This window comes from Pseudonaja textilis, chromosome 16, assembly GCF_049901715.1.
Source record: "Pseudonaja textilis isolate UNSWEBS1 chromosome 16, rPseTex1.2, whole genome shotgun sequence".
NCBI lineage: Eukaryota > Metazoa > Chordata > Lepidosauria > Squamata > Elapidae > Pseudonaja > Pseudonaja textilis.
The window spans coordinates 10134487-10154120 of NC_142005.1; the positions used below are offsets into that span (position 1 = coordinate 10134487).

General features: G+C 53.4%; 2 protein-coding genes across 3 annotated transcripts; both read left to right on the forward strand.

The window, feature by feature from the left end:
* The first annotated feature begins 114 nt into the window (after nt 1-114).
* Nucleotides 115-296, forward strand: CTXND2 (cortexin domain containing 2). The gene has a single exon (XM_026723996.2). It carries the CDS (start codon nt 123-125, stop codon nt 294-296), a length of 174 nt encoding a protein of 57 aa, XP_026579781.1. The 5' UTR covers nt 115-122.
* Nucleotides 297-1027: 731 nt separating this feature from the next.
* SETDB1 (SET domain bifurcated histone lysine methyltransferase 1) lies at nt 1028-19267 on the forward strand. 2 transcript variants are annotated; one of them, XM_087913962.1, is made up of 22 exons: nt 1028-1172; nt 3828-4053; nt 4362-4528; nt 4679-4716; nt 5942-6041; nt 6680-6808; nt 8172-8373; nt 8627-8700; nt 9347-9537; nt 9914-10043; nt 10391-10532; nt 10740-10892; nt 11634-12236; nt 12750-12869; nt 13234-13403; nt 14594-15246; nt 15622-15647; nt 15821-15947; nt 16146-16317; nt 17030-17232; nt 17766-17854; nt 18879-19267. In XM_087913962.1, the coding sequence occupies exons 1-22, from the start codon at nt 1061-1063 to the stop codon at nt 18994-18996; spliced, it is 3945 nt and encodes a 1314-aa protein (XP_087770088.1). In that variant the 5' UTR covers nt 1028-1060; the 3' UTR covers nt 18997-19267. The 2 variants fall into 2 exon arrangements, with proteins under 2 accessions (XP_087770088.1, XP_087770089.1); XM_087913963.1 differs by having other exon boundaries at nt 1078-1172; nt 4682-4716.
* Nucleotides 19268-19634: the final 367 nt, after the last annotated feature.

Sequence of the window (19634 nt, forward strand, 5' to 3'; positions counted from 1 at the left end):
GGGTTGAATGCTCTCACTGTCAGAACATTTCTCCTTATTTCTAGGTTGAATCACTCCTTGTTCCATTGTTTCCATCCATTGTTCCTTGTCTGGCCTTTCCATAGCCTGGCGTTATCCAGGCTATGGAAAGTCCCACGATGGAGCCCTTTGTGGACCTGGACCAAGGCATCTGCCTCACCTTCCTCTCCCTAATGGGTCTGTTCCTGCTGGCCATGATGGTGAGGTGTGCCAAGCTGATCGTGGACCCTTACACAGCCATCCCCACCTCCACCTGGCAGGAGGAACCTCTGGACTGATCACCTGACAGTCACGGAAAGGTCTGGCAGGGAGTCCAGGAGGGTGGGAAAGCAGTTTGGCCATTTTGGGGGGTGGGGGGGCTGCTGGAGGTTGGGCAAAAGGGGGCAGAGGATTAGCAGGAAATTGTCGAGCGAGAAAACCCACCCCGGAAGGAAAGGTCAAAAGACGTGGCTTCTTTTTTCCTGCTTCTGTTCAAGTTTAGGGTGGAGACTCGTCTCTGCTTGCAAGATGTAAAAGCAAAATAATAATAATAAAATAATAATAATAATAATAATAATAATAATAATAATAATAATAACTTCTCCAGCATTCTATTTCTGTTTCATTCTGTGAAGCGGCCTCTGCAGCATCAGCTGCCTTCTTTCCCTTTATCGATCAATGAAGTTTTATGTGTAACTTATTCACTCTGCATATAAAAGCATTAATTGAATCTTCCTCTGGACTTTTCTTTCCCGTTTATTTGTGCGTCCTATAACCCCAAAGGACACTCTAAGCTGCATTATCTCCTCCTTGCCCAGGGAAGCCAAACGGCTCTGCCGAATTTAAAATTTAAAACTTTCTTTTCTGGAAAAGCAAAGCTGCTGTCATTTATTTAAGTTTTTTTAAAAAAGCAAAACAAAAGAACGGAGCATGCGCACTGCTTCCTCTTCGTTCGCAACCAGGGGCTTCGAAGTGCGCCTGCGCGCCGCCCGCCTCCTTCCCAAGGGCGCATGCGCACATCTTCACCCGCGCGAGCGACGCCCCGCCCCCGGAAGCACGTTGAATGGATTTCCTGTCCTGCCTAAACTGCCCCCCTCCGCCCCCCCCGGCGAAACCGAATTGGGTTCCAGGCAAAATAAGTCCCCCCTCCTCTCCCGCCCCCCCGGGCGGAGAAGGTGAGTTGGAGAGGGGCTGGGGTTGTGGGGGGGCTGCTTTGGAAGGGGAGGGGTTGCATGGAGGGTCTGCAAGGGAAGGGTCCTCTGGGGACCGGGGTCAGAACGCGGGGGGGGGGGCAAAATGGGGAGCAGGCAGGAGTGAGCAAAGGTCTTGGACTACAATGCCCATTGGGCTCAGCCTGCATGGGCACAGCCATCCCAGGGCATAGAACTAACCCTGGTTCGTCTTAAATCTTGGTTAAAGGCGGGCTGTGGCTTGGTGGGTGGGTGGGGGTTGCAAAGCCCAAGGGAGAGTCAGACATATTTAGAGCAGAAACCCCGCCCCCCCCAAACTGGAGGGTCCCTCTTTGTGTGCAAGTGGGGATCTCTTCCCAGCAGAGAACCCATCATCTCTGCATTTGTGCAAAAAAAAAAAAATCCGTATTAAAAAAAGGTTTAAAAAAAAGACCTGTTTTTATCTCCCATACTAAACCTTTTTACCTGCAGCTTTCCATAACTAAAAGCAAAAAAAAAAATCAAATAATAATAATTATTTGTGGCATTTATACCCGCCCCACTTGCAACTCTGGGTGCTTAAATCCTACCAGACCGACGTGTGCTCCTCTGCGGGGTCTCGAGAGCGTACTCATCCCCAATTGTCTGAACTGATGAACCAGTTGCTTGCTCTCCAGAATTAAGAATTAATTAATATTTCCCAGTGTATTTTTTTATTTTATAAAAGTGAAATACCCCTCAAGCGTCATCACAGAATCTCCAGCTCCGTAAAGCCTACAAACTTGAAATTGGGCCCGAATGTTCCTCTTGGCTTCTAGGGTCTCCCTAAGAAAAGATTTTTCCAAATGACCATCAGAGCATTAAGAGTGTTTCCTATATTATTATTAAGACGCTCTGATGCTAAGGAGTTCTGCTTCCCCTCCCCACCTGGAAAGAACTCTGGTCCAACTGCCAGTTGCCTCACATTCCGTTAGCTCGGTTCAAACTGCCAGACTTTCGACGCCTTCACTCGGGAGCGGTCTGGGGCTCCTTACAGTACGAAACGTTGCCACCTCACCCAAATGTCTACGTCTTCTACCTATGGAACTGCTTCCAGACTCAAGGCGGCGGGAGTGATATTCCCTTTTGACTTTCAATCACCGCCCCAACTCACTTCTTCCACCGACCTCCTCGGTTCAGACAACTCTGTCCCTTCTACTGTAACACCGGTTAAAGGGAAAAGAGGGAGAAACCGCAGGAGAAGATTTACAGATGCGATTAGGAAAACACAACTAAGGAAAGCTGCCAAAAAGTATCGTCAACACCACCCCAAAGTCAATAGAGAGGCTGTGAAAAAGTATGCCTCTAAAAACCCCTATGTTAATCAGGCAGCTACCGCTAGATACAATAAAAAGAGATCACAAATCAGACCAACGCCTTGGACTAATAAGCATTTGTCTGGTCTTAAATATGAACCTCAGATTGACTACTCCAGGGGAAAGGTTGTTGATTTAGGACCTCGGTTACCCTGTGCCTGCTGCCGTGCCCCGAAGTGGCAGGATGAGAGACCCGGGATGTGCTGCAATGGCGGTAAAGTCCAGCTCCCTACCCTGGACCCTTACACAGCCGCCTCGCCCACCAGCATCCAATGGCAGATCACTTTCTGCTGTCCGGAAGTACAACGGATGCTTCCAAATGATGCATTTTGGAGCCAGAGAGGGGAAGGAGGGAAATTTTATGCCTACATTCAAAGTGTCAGGTCTACTACAAGATAGGGAGTATCACGGTGGGGTCACAGCAGCAGCCTTCATTTCTCCAGATATACTTTATTGGTGATGATGATGACAAGAGGGACATCCGCTGTGGAATCTTAGTTTAATTTTCGAGCTTTATCAAGGCCGATCACATAGTTTCATAGCGAAGCACGGGTATCCAGCTAGTTATTTTATATATAGTTGTATATTATTGTTTGTATGTTTGTTTTTGTGTACGTATCTTACGTTTTCATCTTCTCTTAAAGATGCTCAGGTTTAAAATCCAACTGCACCCTGTGTCTGGAGAAAGTAGGAAAAACCATGGCGAAATAGATATTGCTCTAGTGATTAAAGCCCCAGGCTAGAAACTGGGAGATTGCGAGTTCTAGTCCCACCTTAGGCATGAAAGCCAGCTGGCTGATGTTGGGCCAGTCACTCTCTCAGCCCAGTCCACCTCACGGGATTATTATGGTGGGGAAAATAGGAGGAAGAAAGAAGTATTAGGTCTGTTCTTCATGTTACGTTGTTTAAATTAAACTATTAAATTTAAATGATTAAAAATAAAGGCAGGATATCAATCGCGAAAAGGATAGAGGGAAGTTGAAGATTATAACAACACTTAGTAGTAAATGAGTAAATCTCTCTAGGCGAGTAGGGGCTGAGGATGAGGTCTCTCTTCCTATCCACTATTTTTCTTCCTAACAACGTCCGGCTAAACAAATACTGCAGTTACGATCTAAGTTTGAACTGTCCCTAAATTTCTGTGCCAGAAAGTTAGATTTCATGGCACGTACGTTCTTCTCAGACGTCGGCAAGATCTGTACCGTATCAGAAGGAAATTGGAAAAAAAAAAACTACAACCCAGCTGGGATAGAAGGATGTTTCGGCTGCCCTAGGTCATTTGCTCTTCTTCTCTGAGCCCTTTCAGGTTCTGCTGCCATGGCGGAGTCTGAAGACATTTTAGAGCTCCAGCGGGAGGTGATGGAAGAGATGGGCATCTCCCTGGAGGACCTCAAGCAGCTGATCGAAGAGGAGCTGGAGAAATCGGAGTACATCAAGCAGCGGAAGGAGGAACTGGGGCGCCTGGAGGAGTGTGTGAAACAGAAGGAGGCGGAAGTGGCTCATGTCGACCAGCTCCTTGAAAACGCCGTGAAGTAAGCAAAACGGTCTGGCCTCTTGGTGCCCTTTTGCATTTCTAAAAAAGCTGGCAACTCAAAAGTATAAAGTGTGCAGGCAGTCCTTGAGATACAGCCATAACAGAGCCTTAAGTTGTGACTATCATACGTTGGGTTGTAAGTGTGGAAAATGCCCCTTTTTTCAGTGCCGTTGTGACTTTGGCCCCTCAACAAAAACTCTTGCGAGTCAAGAACCACCTGAATTTAATCCTGTTTTCTAGAAAGGTCACCCGAGCTCCGATTTTCTGGTTCTGCCTTAATCCAATTGACTTCCGTTTACCTGCCAGGGCGGTGGATAAATGCGAAGTGCTGGTCAAAGACATCTACGTCAACCTGGGGCTGGAATACCGAGAGACGGATTCGGATTCGGAGAACAGCTCCGGCAAACCCATGGAAGTGATTGAAATCCCCGATGAGGACGAGGAGGAGGATGACGTCATGAGCGTGGACTCAGGTGGGGCGCCGGTCGGGGTCAGCCGGCGTTGGCTTGACTTTGCATCCATCGGTTGTGATCCGAATCAGGACCTCCTGCCTGGATATTTTTCGGCTGGGGAAAAAAAAAACAACCACTGTGATTTCATTTTGTCTTTCCTTTCCGTTGCAGAAGATCCGAGTAACAAAATTGCAAAGGACCAGACCCTGGTAAGTTTGTGGGACCAGAAGGGGGAACCACGGCTTAAACCATGAACCTAGTTAGGAGAAAAATATAACCCAGTTAGAAACCTAGTTTCCCAGTTAGGGCGAAGGGTGGGCATTTTCCATAGGCGAACTGAAGCCATGAAATAGCTTGTCTCGTGGGAGAGAAAAATTAGTTTACAGGTAGTCCTCGACTTACAATCACAATTGACTCCAAAATTTCCATGGCTGAGTGAAACGTCGGTGAAGTGATTTTTGCCTCATTTTACGACTTTTTGTGCCAGTTTAGTAGGTCATATTGTGGTTTGCCAGCAGCCGGTGCAGCCAGCAGCGGAATCGGACAGTGAGGAAGAAAGGGGACCAGTCAGAGAGTCTGGAGAGGACCTGGACGAGGGTCCTACGTCCGATGCAGGGATGGGGCCGGGACCATCTGGGAGTGGGGTCCAGAGCCTTCGGAGTCTGGCAGCAGCGAGGCAGAGGAACAAGGGGAACCTGTTCCCAGTGCGCGTCCGCGCAGAGCTGCTAGAAGGCGAGAGCAGCGGAAACAGAAGGGGCAACTTGGGAGTAAGGCTGGGAAGCGATGGCCCCTCCCCTCAGGGATAAAAGTCAGCCCTCAAGGACGAACTCTTTGCAGGAAGCAAAGTAGTTTGATAGATTCTAAGTCGTCCTTGCAGCTCTGTGTACTCTGGTTGGTTTTTTCTGGTGCTTGGTTTCTGTTATAATTAATTGGATACTTCTGTTTCTGGCAACGTTCCACAGCACCGAAAGGCAGATGCTTATCTTGGGGAACCGCTTATAATTGGTTCTGGCTGGGAATGAAGCAATTCCCAGCGTTGCGATAAAACAGGTTCTGCTTTTAAAACACGTTTGCGTTTAATTCCGTTTTGACGACGCCTGGGTCAGAACAGGTCACTGCAATTAAGTTAGGAACACCTTAGTCAGTCGTTAAGGGAATCCCAGCTTCCTCACCGACTCTGCAAAAGGCACGACTCCGGAAGCACTGCGGTGGTCACTAAATGAACTGCTGTAAGTCGAGGACTAGCTGTACTTCAGTCCTGGGGATGCCATTAAAGCGGGAAGGTTTAACTCGGCACCAGCCCAGCAGCACTGAGTTAAACTCCTTCCTTCCTTTGGCGAAGCTGTTCTGGGTCCCCCGCCTGAATCCTCCGCTTCGGTCCTTTTTCCCAGCGAGGAAATCGAACGTTTTGCTCTTTGCTTTCGCCACTTGCAGCTCCGGGAAGCTATGGCTGCCATGAGGAAATCCGCACAAGACGTTCAGAAGTTCATGGACGCCGTTAACAAGAAGTCGGGCAGCCTGGATTCCCAGAGAGGTGGGTGCTGTACCCAATTGCCTTGGGGGGGCGGGCGGGGGAGGCAGTCTCGGGGGGGGTCTGTTCGAAATCCAGACTTCCTCCGGAAAGAATGCGGTCTCAGAGACCCCGGGAACCGGTAGAGATAAAGTATATTTTTACGGGGCTCTCAATGGTGAAGTCGGCCGCAGAATTAGTGCCCCGTCCGGCGAAATCCTAATTCTGAAGTTTGGGCGTTGCCTCCTCGTTCCTCTTCCCCTTCTTTTTCTAACTTCCTTCTGAAAGCATGAGGACTAGCAAGCCAATTTTCGTTTGGGAGAAATGAAATGAATAGAAATTTCTTCTAAAATTTGGCCTGGCTCTTTTGTGTGGCTCTTTTCTGCCTTCCCAAAATGCATGAATGTTAGTTGGTTGCTTGGTGTCCTGGTTTCTTTTCTGATCTTGATCATCATCAGTGAAAAACAGTTCGGGTCCAGCAGGGTGGGAACCAGGCGGCGGTGAGTTCTAGTCCCTCTTAGGCACAGAGCCAGTTGGGCGACCTTGGGCCAGTCATTCTCTTTTCAGCCCTGGGAAGCAAACAAGGGCAAACCACTTCTAAAATATTGCCCCCCCCACAAAAAAAAAACCCCAAAAAACCCATGCTTTATTTTTCCCGACAGGTTTGCAGCACGTCAGCCCTGGCTGTGAACTCACCCACGATGGCGACCTCACGGTTGGTGATCGTATCCTGGGCAAGAAACGGACCAAGACTTGGCACAAAGGCACCTTGATTGCCATCCAGACAGTTGGTAAGGAAATCCTCCCCACAACCGTCCCCGGGATAATAGCAGACCTGGCCAAGCCTTGTACAGTTTGAAAAGATTGCATCAAGATTTAATCTTTTCTTTAGGTACACTGAGCGCATTTTTCACCAAGACAAATTCCTCGTGTGTCCAATCACACTTGGGCAATAAAAGAATTCTATTCTGTTCTATTCTAATTCTATTCTATTCTAATTCTGTGTCAGCTGGTGCTCCGTTCAAAATCCGGGAAAGAAATACTTAAGGCTCTTGTAATTAGAGAAAAGATGTCTTTTACTGGAGGTCAGTGGTAGCAACAAGAAATTCTGGATCTGGGTAATTAGGCACGCGCATCACATATATCAAGGGAGTGAAATGTTCCCACCCGCAACAGTTCGAACGGTTCCTCCAATTAAAAGTTGTGAAATACATCATGCGGACATCACCAGGTGGTGATGATTAGTTGACCTTGGCTTACTCAGATAAAGGGTTGCAGTTGCGCAGAGAAAGATAAGCAGGAGTGAGAAACCCTCCCCAGTTTATACAATATTAGTTAGCAACGCTTGCAGCGTTTACATCCCATACATTCTCCCCTTCCACCCCACCCCCCGTTACTCATGGCAGCCAGAAAGAAGCAGAGGAAAAGAGGAAGATTTTGAAGGCTGACATTCTGTTCTATTCTTTCCTATTCAAATATGTTCTATTCTAATTCTATCCTATTCTATTCTTTCCTATTCAAATATGTTCTATTCTATTCTAAACTCAAGATTTGCACCCAAAGGGGTTAAGCTATCTCTTGAAACTGGTTTTGAAGAAAAACCAGAAACACCAGAGAGAGGAAGAGGGAAAGGGGAGGAAAGGAAGAAAAGAGAAAGGGAGGAAAGGAAAGAAGGAAAGAAGGAAGGAAGGAAGGAAGGAAGGAAAGGAGAGAGACAAAGCGTAAAAGCACATTTTGAGTTGGTTTAGTATTAACCGCATGTAATTTTCCCCCTTTTTCTATCAGTGTCCTATGTTTATTTTCCTCTCTGGATTTCAAAATTTCTGGCGTTTTGATGTTTTGAATTCCTGTGGGGAAAATCTGGGACCCTCAGAAGGTCAACTTTAATAAAACGGGACTTTGAGAAATGGCTGCCTCGGGGTTTGGTCCTTGCGGAGCGCTGACATTACCGTTGGAGCCTTCCTCAGCCTACCTAATCGCCGTGCCTCTATTTTGGGGGTGGGGGGGTGGGGGGGAGGAAGAACTATATGTTTTGAACAGCCTTCTCTCCGGCAAGTGATAGTTCTGCCTCTTGACCAGCTGCCTCTGGTCATCCTGAGGACTAGAGCCTCGCTTTCAATTCGAACCAAACGTCCCTCCCTCCCGTCCCGCTAGGTCCTGGGAAGAAATACAAGGTGAAATTCGACAACAAAGGGAAGAGCCTGCTCTCGGGCAACCACATCGCTTACGACAGCCACCCGGTGCCCGAGAGGCTGAACGTCGGCAGCCGGGTTGTGGCCAAGTACAAAGACGGCAACCAGGTCTGGCTCTACGCGGGAATCGTGGCCGAGATGCCCAACGTCAAGAATAAGATGAGGTCAGGGCAAGCCGCGGCCGGGTTTTAAAAACGAGGGAGGAGGAAGGGAAAGCGGGAAGGACGAAGTAGTCACTCCTGATTCCTCAGCCCAGAGGCTCCACGGCATCCCTCCGTTTAGAAGAGCGAGCCCAGAAAAGGCAAATCTGTGGCCGAATTAAGGTTGGGCAGGTATTTGGCGCCTGCCTGCCTCCCTCCGGCGTGTCTCGGAAGCGGGGAAACGGAAACGCGCAGTTCCTCCCTTTCCCACTTGTAGGTTCCTGATCTTCTTCGACGACGGCTACGCCTCCTACGTCATCCAGCCGGAGCTTTACCTCATCTGCAGGCCCCGTGAGTAGAACCAGCCCTCTTGACTCGGGGTTTGAGCAGACGAAGGAAGGAAGGAAGGAATAGAGAAAGAGTGAAGGAAAAGGAAGGAAAAAAGAAAACGAAAAAGAAAAGGGAAGGAAGGAAGAGAGAGGAAGGAAGGAAGGAAAAAAGAAAGAGACACAGAGGCAGAAAGAAAAAAGAAAAGGGAAGGAAGAAAAGAAGAAAGAGAAAGAGTGAAAGAATATTTCTGCAATCCCCGCCCCCCCCGGTTATCCCGTAGACCCCAAAGGAGCAAATGGGGGGGGGGGCTTCCGTTGACTCCGTTCGAGGGTCTCTGGCCTGGGTTGTTAAGTGAACCGTTGCTGTTGTTAGTTTAACCACACGGTTGTTAAGTGAACCTGCCTTGTTGACTCTGTTTGTCCGAATGTCACAAAAGGGGATCGCATGACCCCCCCCTCCCCCCAGGGCGCTGCGACCGTCATAAATACGAACCGGTTGCCAAATGCCTGGATTTTGATCCTGTGAGCGGGCGGATGTGCGGCAGGGGCCCTGAGCCCCTTTCCTTTGGGTGTGCCGTCGTCCCTTTGGAGCGGCCCCTGAAGGAGCTCTCGTTCCGTGGAGGGCGCCCTGGTAGGAATGACGGGGGGTTTGCGTCTCCTTTGCGCAGTCAAAAAGTCCTGGGAGGACATTGAGGACGTCTCCTGCCGGGATTTCATCGAGGAATACGTCACGGCCTACCCAAACCGGCCCATGGTGCTCCTGAAGAGCGGCCAGCAGATCAAGACCGAGTGGGAGGGCACCTGGTGGAAGTCGCGCGTGGAGGAAGTGGACGGGAGCCTGGTCAAGATCCTCTTCCTGGTAGGAGGGGCCCAGAGCCCCCACTGAAGGGCCAGACCCCCCCCCCAACACCCGTGGCATGCCCAGATTCTCTGCCCCCCCCCTTCCCACCCCTCCGCTGACCTCTGCTTCCAGCATGGCCAACGTCTTGTCTCTCTCTCTCTCTTTCTCTCTCTCTTTCTCTGCCTCTATCTACTCTGTCTGTCTATTTATATCTCTCTGAATCTATGTCTTTCTCTGTCTCTCTCTTCATCTCTCTCTCTCTCTCTCTCTCTCTCCCCCGTCTGTCTGTCTATCTATATCTCTCTGAATCTATCTTTCGCTCCATCTATCCCTTTCTCTTTCTGCCTATCTCTTTCTCTCTCTCTCTCTCTCTCTCTCTCTCTGCCGCTGCTAGGATGACAAACGTTGCGAGTGGATCTATCGGGGTTCCACTCGCCTGGAGCCCATGTTCAGCATGAAGACGTCCACCGCTTCCACCCACGACAAGAAGCAGAGCGGTCAGATGAGGATGCGGCCCAACGTGGGTACGTCGCCCCTTAGAACGACCCCCCGGCCGGGAAACAGCCGGGGGGGGCTGGAGAGGGGAAGTCCGAGGGGGCGGCCCATCGATGCCGGTGGTCCTCCCCTCCCTGACCCAACAGAGCACAATTTCCCCTGCGGTTGCCACTCGGAATGGTCACTAAGTGAGCCGCTCTAAGTCCAGCAGGTGACCAGTGACTGTCTGCAGGCTCCGTCCAGCGAGAATCTGCCTCTCGTTGCGAGGCGCCTTTGCTTCCTTCTCTCTCCCTCGTTCTCCTCTCTCAGTGCTGCTGCTGTTGTGATCCAATTACTGACTAGCCCCCCCCTCCCTCCCTGCCTCTCCCCCCCCCAGGGGCCGTGCGGACCAAGGGCCCGGTGGTGCAGTACATCCACGACCTGACGGGGACCAGCCCCCAGCAGCAGCTCCAGCCGACTGAACCCCAAGTTCTCCTCACTACCTCCCAGCCGGCGCTCTCCCTCTTTGGGGAGTCGGAGTAAGTCCCTGTTTCTTGGGGGTGTGGGGGGGAGTGGGGTCCCCCTCTGGAAGGAAACCCCGAAAGGCACAATCCCACCCCCCACATTATCCAAAGCACCCAAAGGCAGGACGAGAAGCACCGGAGGGAAACTCACCATCAGGGAGAGATTTGTAAGTCGAGGACCAGCTGGAAAAATCTCTCTCTTTTTTTTTGGAAATCCCGCAGCTCGGAAAGCCAGCTGGCTCAGGCCAAAAAACAGCAAGTGGCGAAGAAAAGCACCTCGTTCCTGCGTCCCGGCTCGGCCGGCTCCCCTCCTTCCTCTCCTGTCCTGAGCGAAACGCCTCCGGTTGGCCGGACAGGGGTGACCCAGCAGTTCAGGTGAGCCTCGGGGGCTGGAGAGCAGAAGGGGCCCCGTCCTTTGAAAGGCCCCCTCCTCCTCCTCCTCCTCCTCCTCCTCCTGCTCGGGAAGAAGGAGCCTCCCAATTTAGCATCCTGTTCTGGGACTCTGTAGACCAGAGGCCTCCAAACGTGGCCGCTCTTAAGACTTGTGGACTTCAAGTCCCAGAATCCCCCAAGCTGGCTGGAGAATTCTGGGGGTTGAAGTCCAGGGGTCTTAAGAGCAGCCACGTTTGGAGGCCTCTGCTGTAGACGCCTTTCCCTTTGTGGCCAAGGACTAGGAGCGGACCCAGGTCCCAAAACAAGGCAGGGCGGGGCGTTTCCCATCAGGATCCCCAAACACCTCCCCCCAAACAAAGAGGACCGGGGGGGCTGGAGGCTGAAGCATAGGAAAGACGGTGTGGCAGGAACTGGGGGGTCTCCAGTCTAGAGAAAAGGGGGATTAGCTGGTGGAACGGCTTGCTACTAGGAGTTGTGGGTGCTCTAACCCTGGAGGATTTCCAAGATGGTCTAGGGATAGAAACCATGTTTCTTTTGGGACTCATAGACTTCATTTCCCAGAATTCCCGCGCTGGCTCGGGCATTCTGGGAGTTTGTCCCCCAGCCACGGTGGGGCAGACTGGAAGATCTCCAGGGTCCCTTCCCAGAGTTGCTCTGCTGAGTCACCCAGGCCGCCTTTCTGGCCCTCCCCCCCCTCTCTCTTCCCCCCCCACCACGTGGCAGGTTCTCCGGGGCGCAACCCACGGCGGGCCCCCTCCCGTCCTTCCACAGCATGATGGAGCGTGTCCCCAGCGAGCCCTCCTACCGGGCCCCCGTGGAGAAGCTCTTCTACCTGCCCCACGTCTGCAGCTACAAGTGCCTGAGCCGGGTGCGGCCCCTCCGGCCCGACCTCCACCGCAGCCGCAACCCGCTGCTCATCCCGCTCCTCTACGACTTCCGCCGCATGACGGCCCGCCGGCGGATCAACCGCAAGACGGGCTTCCACGTGATCTACAAGACGCCCTGCGGCCTCTGCCTGCGCAGCATGAGCGAGATCGAGCGCTACCTCTTCGAGACGGACTGCGACTTCCTCTTCCTGGAGATGTTCTGCCTGGACCCCTACGTGCTGGTCGACCGCAAGTTCCAGCCGTACAAGCCCTTCTACTACATCGCGGACATCACCAAGGGCCAGGAGGACGTGCCCCTCTCCTGCGTCAACGAGATCGACAGCACCCCGCCGCCCCAGGTGGCCTACAGCAAGGAGCGGATCCCGGGGAAAGGGGTCTTCATCAACACCGGCTGGGAGTTCCTGGTGGGCTGCGACTGCCAGGACGGCTGCAGGGACAAGTGAGTGTGTTTCCCGCCCCCGGCCCCCTCTTCTAAGCGTTACATTTGCACAACCAACTCCCCGGTTCGTCTCGAGAAGAACTAGGCAGCCAACGCAGGTGGGGAGGGGGTTTAGCTGCCTGGGGAGGGGCTCAGAGGGGACCCCAGGGGTCTCCAAAGGCTGTCAAACGGGAGGAAATTAGGGACATCCAGGCAATTCAAAATAAACATAAATTACGCTTTTTTTGGCGAGCGAAAGCGCTCTACAAGAATCCGAACGACTAATAGTCAAAGCAATTTGGCAGCGGATAAGGAATTCAAGGCGGGGAGGACTTGGATCTCTTGTGGGCACAAATGGACTCCAGGCTCATGACGTGCTTGAGCCCTCCCTCTCTCGGGCTCAGCCTGGTTGTTTTCTAGGAAGGGCTCCAAACCATGGTTTGAATTTCAAGGCAGATCCAACCCTGGGATCTGGTTTGTTCCTGCCACCGAGAAGCTGCAGTGGCACCCCGTTTCTCTCCCCCAACCCCCCAGGTCGAAATGTGCCTGTCATCAGCTGTCGGTCCAGGCCACGGCTTGCACCCCCGGAGGGCAGATCAACCACAATTCCGGCTACCAACACAAGCGGCTGGAGGAGTGTCTCCCACGGGGTGAGTGGGGCTCTTCGGGGAAGGGCGAGACTCCCCCAGAGGAGAGAGCAGAGCCAGGATCCACCCTCAGCCTTAAAACCCCTCCTGAATTTCCAGCTGAACAAAAGGAATGGCTTTCACTCCCGTGTGCTCGTTCCCATCGAGGGGCAATCCTCAACCTACGACGGGCCCCTTCACGACCGAGGTTACCACGGTCTGCCCACCGCCCCAAAAAAGCTACTCGTTCTGAAATTCAGGTGGTTTCCCCCCCCCCCCACCCCGCTAAGGAGAGGATCGGTGTGTGGCACATGGTTTCTCAGGTCCTGATCGCTTCCTGAGCGTGAATAGCGCGTCCGTCTCACCACCCCCTTCCCCCGGGTCTCCTCCAGGGTGTACGAGTGCAACAAGTGCTGCAAGTGTAATTTGAACATGTGCACGAACCGCCTGGTCCAACACGGCCTGCAGGTCCGCCTGCAGCTCTTCAAGACGCAGAACAAAGGTTGGGGCATCCGTTGCCTGGACGACATCGCCAAGGGCTCCTTCGTCTGCATCTACGCCGGTAAGGCTGCGGTTCCACAGGGGAAGCTCTCAAGCTGGGCAGGCCGAGGGGGAAGCGGGAAGGCGGCTGGGCGGCCGTGCCCCTCCTCGGACCCAGGTGGGCTATGGCCTTACCTGTCCTCTTTATTGGCAAGGACTCCCGCGTCCATCCGAGCTCCCAGTTTAAGACTCCCAACGCGGGCCAGCCCCATCGTGATGGGGCCCTTAATGCCCAAATCGTGGCTAATTGAGCCGTGTTGAGCGTCGGCCACAACTCCGCGACTTCAGGAGGGGCGCAGAGTCCCGTCCCCGTGTCCCCCACTAGGATATTTCCTTCCTGGGAGCCCCTGGGTGGATTTCCCAGACCGGTCTGCATTGGGCCCAGCAGCTGATCTCGGGGAGGTCGAACCCAAAGTTCTCAGACCAGCTGGGGAGACCAACGTGGGTGGGGCCCCTGGATTCTGGGGGTCCTGAGCGGACAATTCACCTCCTGGGCTCCCCGTTTAACGGGGTTTTTTCAGCGCTGTTGTAACTTCAAGCGGTCACTAAGCAGGAGTTTGTAAGTCGGCTGCTCCCTGTAAAACAGGGGTGGGGAACTGTGGCCCTTGGGTGAGTCGTGGACTTCAACTCCCAGAATTCCTCAGCCAGCCTTGTTTTCAGCCTCCCAAAGATTATCCATTCCAGCCAGTAACTCCCAAGACAAAGATAATCTCAGGGTACTTTGATTAGAATAGAAACGTGGCACATCCGTGGAATTCCTAAACTGAAGTTTTCCCCAGACTCCCCACAATGACCCCTCCCCTTTTCCTCCCCCCCCAAAATCCTACATCAAGTGAACCAATCCCCCCTCAGCTCCAATTCTCTCTGTGCCATTCACGTTGACCTTGAAGTACGGGAGAATTTATTTTGTCTACTGAAAGCTACTCCAATAGTATCGGCCCCCTCCGTTACTCCGCAGCTATGTGGCAGCTTTTCAGAACGATTCCAAAGCTGACACGGGTCCGACTTTGTGCCGACTTTGCAAACTCCCAGAATGCCGGAGGGAGTTGAAGTCCAGCCATCCTTAAAAGGGCCGCGGTTCCCCCACCTCTGCTGTCAAACCAGTGGGATCTCTCTCTGGGAAGGACAAGTTTCTAGTCCTCACGGCTGGCAAATCCAGGGAGACGCAGGGAGAACGCGCTTCCGAGCCCCCCCCCCCTTTTTCTCCTTCAGGGAAGATCCTGACGGACGACTTTGCGGACAAGGAGGGCCTGGAGATGGGGGACGAGTATTTCGCCAACCTGGACCACATCGAGAGCGTGGAGAACTCCAAGGAGGGCTACGAGAGCGAGGCCAAGTGCTCCTCCGACAGCAGCGGCGTCAACCTGAGGGACAACGAGGACGACAACTCTGGCACGGAAGAAGCGGAGGAGTCCAACGAGGAGAGCTCGGACGACAATTTCTGCAAAGACGAGGATTTCAGCACCAGCTCGGTTTGGCGCAGCTACGCCACCCGCCGGCAGACCCGCGGCCAGCGCGAGAACGGCCTGTCGGAGACGGCCTCCAAGGACTCCGGGCCGGGCCGGCTGGCCGGCCACGAGGAGGCCCCCCCTCCCTGCAAGCCCCCCGTCTCGGAGGAGACCTCCAAGAACAAGGTGGCCTCCTGGCTCAGCTCCAACACTGTGGCCGACGGATACCAGGACAGCGACAGCCGCTCCTCCTTCCGGATGCAGGAGGCGGCGGCCGAGGGGAAGCCCCCCGTGAAAGGGGAGCCCCCCGTGAAGGGGGAGCCCGGAGAGGGTGAGAAGAGCGCGACCCCCGGACTCCTGCCGGCCAAGGAGGAGCCCAGCCTGGAGGGGGAGATGAAGGGGGTGAAGAAGAAAGAGGTACGGGGGTCTCGGCGCAGAAGAGCGGCAGGAGCGGGTGGGGAAGTCTGGAGGACAACTCCCCCCTCCCCACTCCACCAAAGCAGGCTGTCAAAAGTCCTGGGGGAGGACAGGGAGGGGAAACACCCCTTCCCAGTGGGGGGGTTTGGGGAGGGACCTTAAATTTCGCCAGCGAGTGATAGAAGCCGAGCGACGATTGTTGCAGAACCGTCTGAAGGGGAGAATCTGGAGCAGAAAAGCTGCCCGGAATCATTGGAGGAAGGGAAGGAAGGAAAAAGAGAAAGAGGAAAGAAAAGGAAGGAAAAAGGAGAAGGAAGGAGGGAGGAAAGAAGGAGAAAGGAAAAGAAAGAATTCTCTCTCTTTTTTCCCCCGCAGGAACCGGACGATCCGGGCAAACCCACGTAAGACCTTCCGGTGTTTCCTGACCCCCTTCACCCCCAAAAAAAACCACCTTTCTGGAATTTGGGGAAGGGCTGCAGAAAACGCATATCCCCCCCCCCTCCCTTGCAGGGTAGGGGTCCCAAAGCGCTTGGGGGCTCACCCCGGCTTCTCTCTGCCGCCCCCCCTTCCTCAGGCCCAGCCACACCAGCAGGGTCTACGGCTACAACCCCAACCCCCCCATCCCCGAAGGGGCTCGGCGGCCCACCAGCAAGACCACCTCCCATCAGAGCCGGAGGCACTCCGAAGGCCAGAACCCAGACGTAAGTGGGGGGTGGTCTCCTCCACCTCTTGTGTTTTCAGGGTGGGAAGGGGAGGAAAATTGGGGGCCGGCGGGGGTGGGGGGGATTTTCGGTGGAGGGTTCAAAGGCGGGTCTGGAACCGAACTCGGGACAAGGTCGCTCTCCCCGAGGGCGAAGGAGAAACCCACCCTCTGGGAAGTCTCTCTTCCTCCGCAGCAGGACGTCCTGATGCTCTCAAGCAGCACCGACAGCGACGGGGACAACGTCCGGCCGGCTTCGGGCCCCGTCCAGGTCAACCACACCAACGACAGCGACGACATCCAGACCATCTCGTCCGGGTCGGAGGAAGACATGGCCGGCAGCCAGAAGAAGAACGTCCCGGCCAGGATGGGTGAGCGGGAAGGCCGGCCCCGAGATAGACTGCTCCTGGATCGGGAAGGTTCCCTTGGGGGGGGGCTAGGAGGCGCTACGGCCAAGTCCTCGCCTTGCAACGGCCGCAAATCGGGCCCCACGTTGGCGCCGCCGAGGGCGGGGTGTTCGCGGAGGGGCTTTCGACGGCCCGTTTTTGCGACCCCTTTTTTCTCGCCGACGTGGCGGCGGTTCAGCGAACCCTCACCGTCGGTTGAGTCAGCCCCACGCCAGGGAAGTGGATCCAGAACGTCCTCTGTCGGCTTCCTTTGGCAGAAGGTCGCAAAAGGGGAATGTCATAAATGTGAGACCGTTTGCCGAGTGTCCCAGTTTTGATCCCGTGAACCCCGGGACGTTGCAGCCGGCCTTACGTACAAGGCAGTCCCCGAGCTGTTTCGCTCGTGTGACCATGAGGAGGATGCTGCAAACGGTCATAAGGGTGAAAACCGGCCCTTAAGTCACTTTTTCCCTCCCCCCCCCTCCCACAGGGCCGTTGTAACTTCCAACAGTCACTAAATGAATTCTCAAGGAATGCCTATATTCTATATTGGCTACTGCTGGATCCTGAGTTCCCCTCTGGTTTGGAAGGTGGAATGACAGAGTTGGAAAGGATTTGGAGGTCATCCAGCCCAACCCCAACCCCCACTCTGCTCGGGCAGGAGCGTTTTTCACGGAGCCTCCCCCTTCTCTTGCAGGCGCGGTGAAGAGGCAGGTGGCCGTGAAATCCACCCGGGGTTTCGCCTTGAAATCCACGCACGGCATCGCCATCAAGGCAACCAACCTGGCTTCGGGGGAGAACGCAGCTACGCGTCGGAACACGCGGCAGTTTTACGACGGGGAAGAGTCCTGCTATATCATCGACGCTAAGCTGGAGGGGAACCTGGGACGCTACCTCAATGTAAGAGCCCCCCCACCGGGGGGGAGATCTGGGGGGTTCCCCCTCCCTGGGATGGGCCTGGATTGGCTCCCTTCCCCTTCCTGCATCCCTCCTGGTCCGTCCCTGGGAGACTGTCCCCTCTTCACCCGGGGCTGGGCCTTTTTCCTCTGCTTCCCAGCAAAGCACCTATGGCAGAGGTCTCCAAACCTGCTGAAGTCCACAAGTCTTAAAGTTGCCAAGTTTGGGGACCCCTGTCCTGTGGGGATTCTGAGTCATCCATGGTCCTGCTTGTCCCAAAATTGCTTTTTGCACTTCCTGGTTTGTTTGTTTGTTTTTTTCTTTGAAGAGCGTTTAGCTTCTCATCCGAGAAGCTTCTTCAGGTTCTGACTGAATAGTGGAGTCAGAACCTGAGGAAGCTTCTCGGATGAGAAGCGAAATGTCTTCAAGGAAAAAACAACAGAAAATCCAGTTGCCTCTTGTGGGGCGGGGGGAGAAGCAGCTTTGGGATTCCCAGCAAAGACCTTGAAGCTGGGCCTTCATCTCCCCTTCCCCAGCATAGCTGCAGCCCCAACCTCTTCGTCCAGAACGTCTTCGTGGACACGCATGACCTCCGCTTTCCCTGGGTGGCCTTCTTCGCCAGCAAGTAAGTCCCGTCCCCCCCCCTCAAAGAAAAGTTGGGGTTCCCCTCCTTTCCAGAGGGGGTGGAAGAGGCTCATCCAAAGGGACGTTTCTCAAGGGAATCTCCCCCAGACTCTTTAAAAAATCAGCACTTCTCAGAAAAATCCGTTACGAGAGATTTCTGCGCGCAATTTCCACACCGCGTTCGCAACTCCCCTGCCCGCTTGGAGGGTTGAGTTTAGAAGGGAAAAAGGCAGAGCCGGGAGGAAGAAAGAACGAAGCATCCAATTCTGGCATGAAATGTGCTGGCTTTGAACAAGTCCTGCATCCAGTTTTGGTCACCGCGCTATAAAAAAAAAAAAAGATGTTGAGACTCTAGAAAAAGTGCAGAGAAGAGCAACCAGGATGATTTTAGGGGACACTGGAGGCTCAAACATACGACGGACGGTTGCAGGAACTGGGCCTGGCTAGTCTAGGGAAGAGAAGGACCAGGGGAGACAGGAGAGCAGCCTTCCAATATCTGAGTTTGGGGGGGGTTGGACTAGATGACCTACAAGATCCCTTTCAACTCTGTTAATCTGACGTTAATCTGATTTTAATGAACCGAAGGGCCAGGGGAGATAGGAGAGCAGCCTTCCAATATTTGAGGGGCTGCCCCAGAGAGGAGGAAGGGGGGGTCAAGCTATTTTGTAAAAACCCCTGAAGGCCGGACAAGGAAGAGTGGATGGAAACTGACCGAGGAGAGATTCAACCTGGAAATAAGGAGAAACTTTCTTGACAGGGAGAACAACCCACCCATGGAACAAAAGTTGCCTTCAGAAGTTGTGGGCGCTTCATCGTTTTGAGGCTTTCAAGGAGAGAGACTGGACTGCCCTCTGTTAGAAATGGGGTCTCCTGCTTGGGAGGACGGGGGGGGTTGGACTAGATGACCTACAAGGTCCCTTCCAACTCTTGTCAACCTGTACCTGTAAAATCCCCGGCTTAGCAGGATCCAGAACCCGTTTTCAAAAGCCCGTTGCTTAACCTGCCTTGTCTTCTTCCCTCCGCAGGAGAATCCGGGCCGGGACGGAACTCACCTGGGATTACAACTACGAAGTAGGAAGCGTCGAAGGCAAGAAACTTTTGTGTTGTTGCGGTGCCATCGAATGCAGAGGCCGCTTGTTGTAAAAAGTTGTGTTATCCCCCCCCTCCCCCCCCACTGGGGAAGAGGCCTCCCTTTTCCCAAAACGACACCGTCACTCCGGCCCTCCGGTGAAAGAGGGGGGGGGGGGGCTCGCCCTGACATCCCCCCACCCTCGTCCTTCCCCCCGTGAGTTTCCGTGGTTTGCGTGTCTTGGCTCCACGCGTGTGAACGTTTCCATGTTGAGTGTTCCCCCCCAGGCACTCGCCCCCAGTTGGATGTTGTAAGGCAATAAAGAATATCCAGTCTTTATTAAAATAAGACGAGTTTTCTGTCTCTTCGCCACATACGGGCAAGTGAGCCCTCGACTTACAAGGGTTTAGTTGATCCCTGGTGCCTTAGAAGGCCAAAAAAACCCCACATTTATTTAAGAGAAGGGCGGAAAAAAAACCCTTTGAAACCGGATGGAAAAACAGTCACTTGATCCTGAGACGGGCGGCATATAAATGTAATTAATAAATAAAATAACAACCCCCCCACTCATTTTTTTTTCAACGTCCTCCGGGAATAACAATATCAGCGGCGAAGTGAATTATTATTTTTTTTTTAAAGAAGTTTTATTAGTTTAATTGAAGTTTTAATAGAATTAAACTTTTTTCTTTTTACAAAAAAAAAAAAAACGTAT

Bases quoted from the DNA above. Each gene is read 5' to 3' on its own strand.
- SETDB1 (XM_087913962.1), top strand. From the start codon at position 1,061: ATGGATTTCCTGTCCTGCCTAAACTGCCCCCCTCCGCCCCCCCCGGCG. The intron at 1,173-3,827 runs GTGAGTTGGAGA...GAGCCCTTTCAG, and splicing joins CGCCCCCCCGGGCGGAGAAG to GTTCTGCTGCCATGGCGGAG. The intron at 12,237-12,749 runs GTGAGTGTGTTT...CCAACCCCCCAG, and splicing joins CAGGACGGCTGCAGGGACAA to GTCGAAATGTGCCTGTCATC.
- CTXND2 (XM_026723996.2), top strand. From the start codon at position 123: ATGGAAAGTCCCACGATGGAGCCCTTTGTGGACCTGGACCAAGGCATC.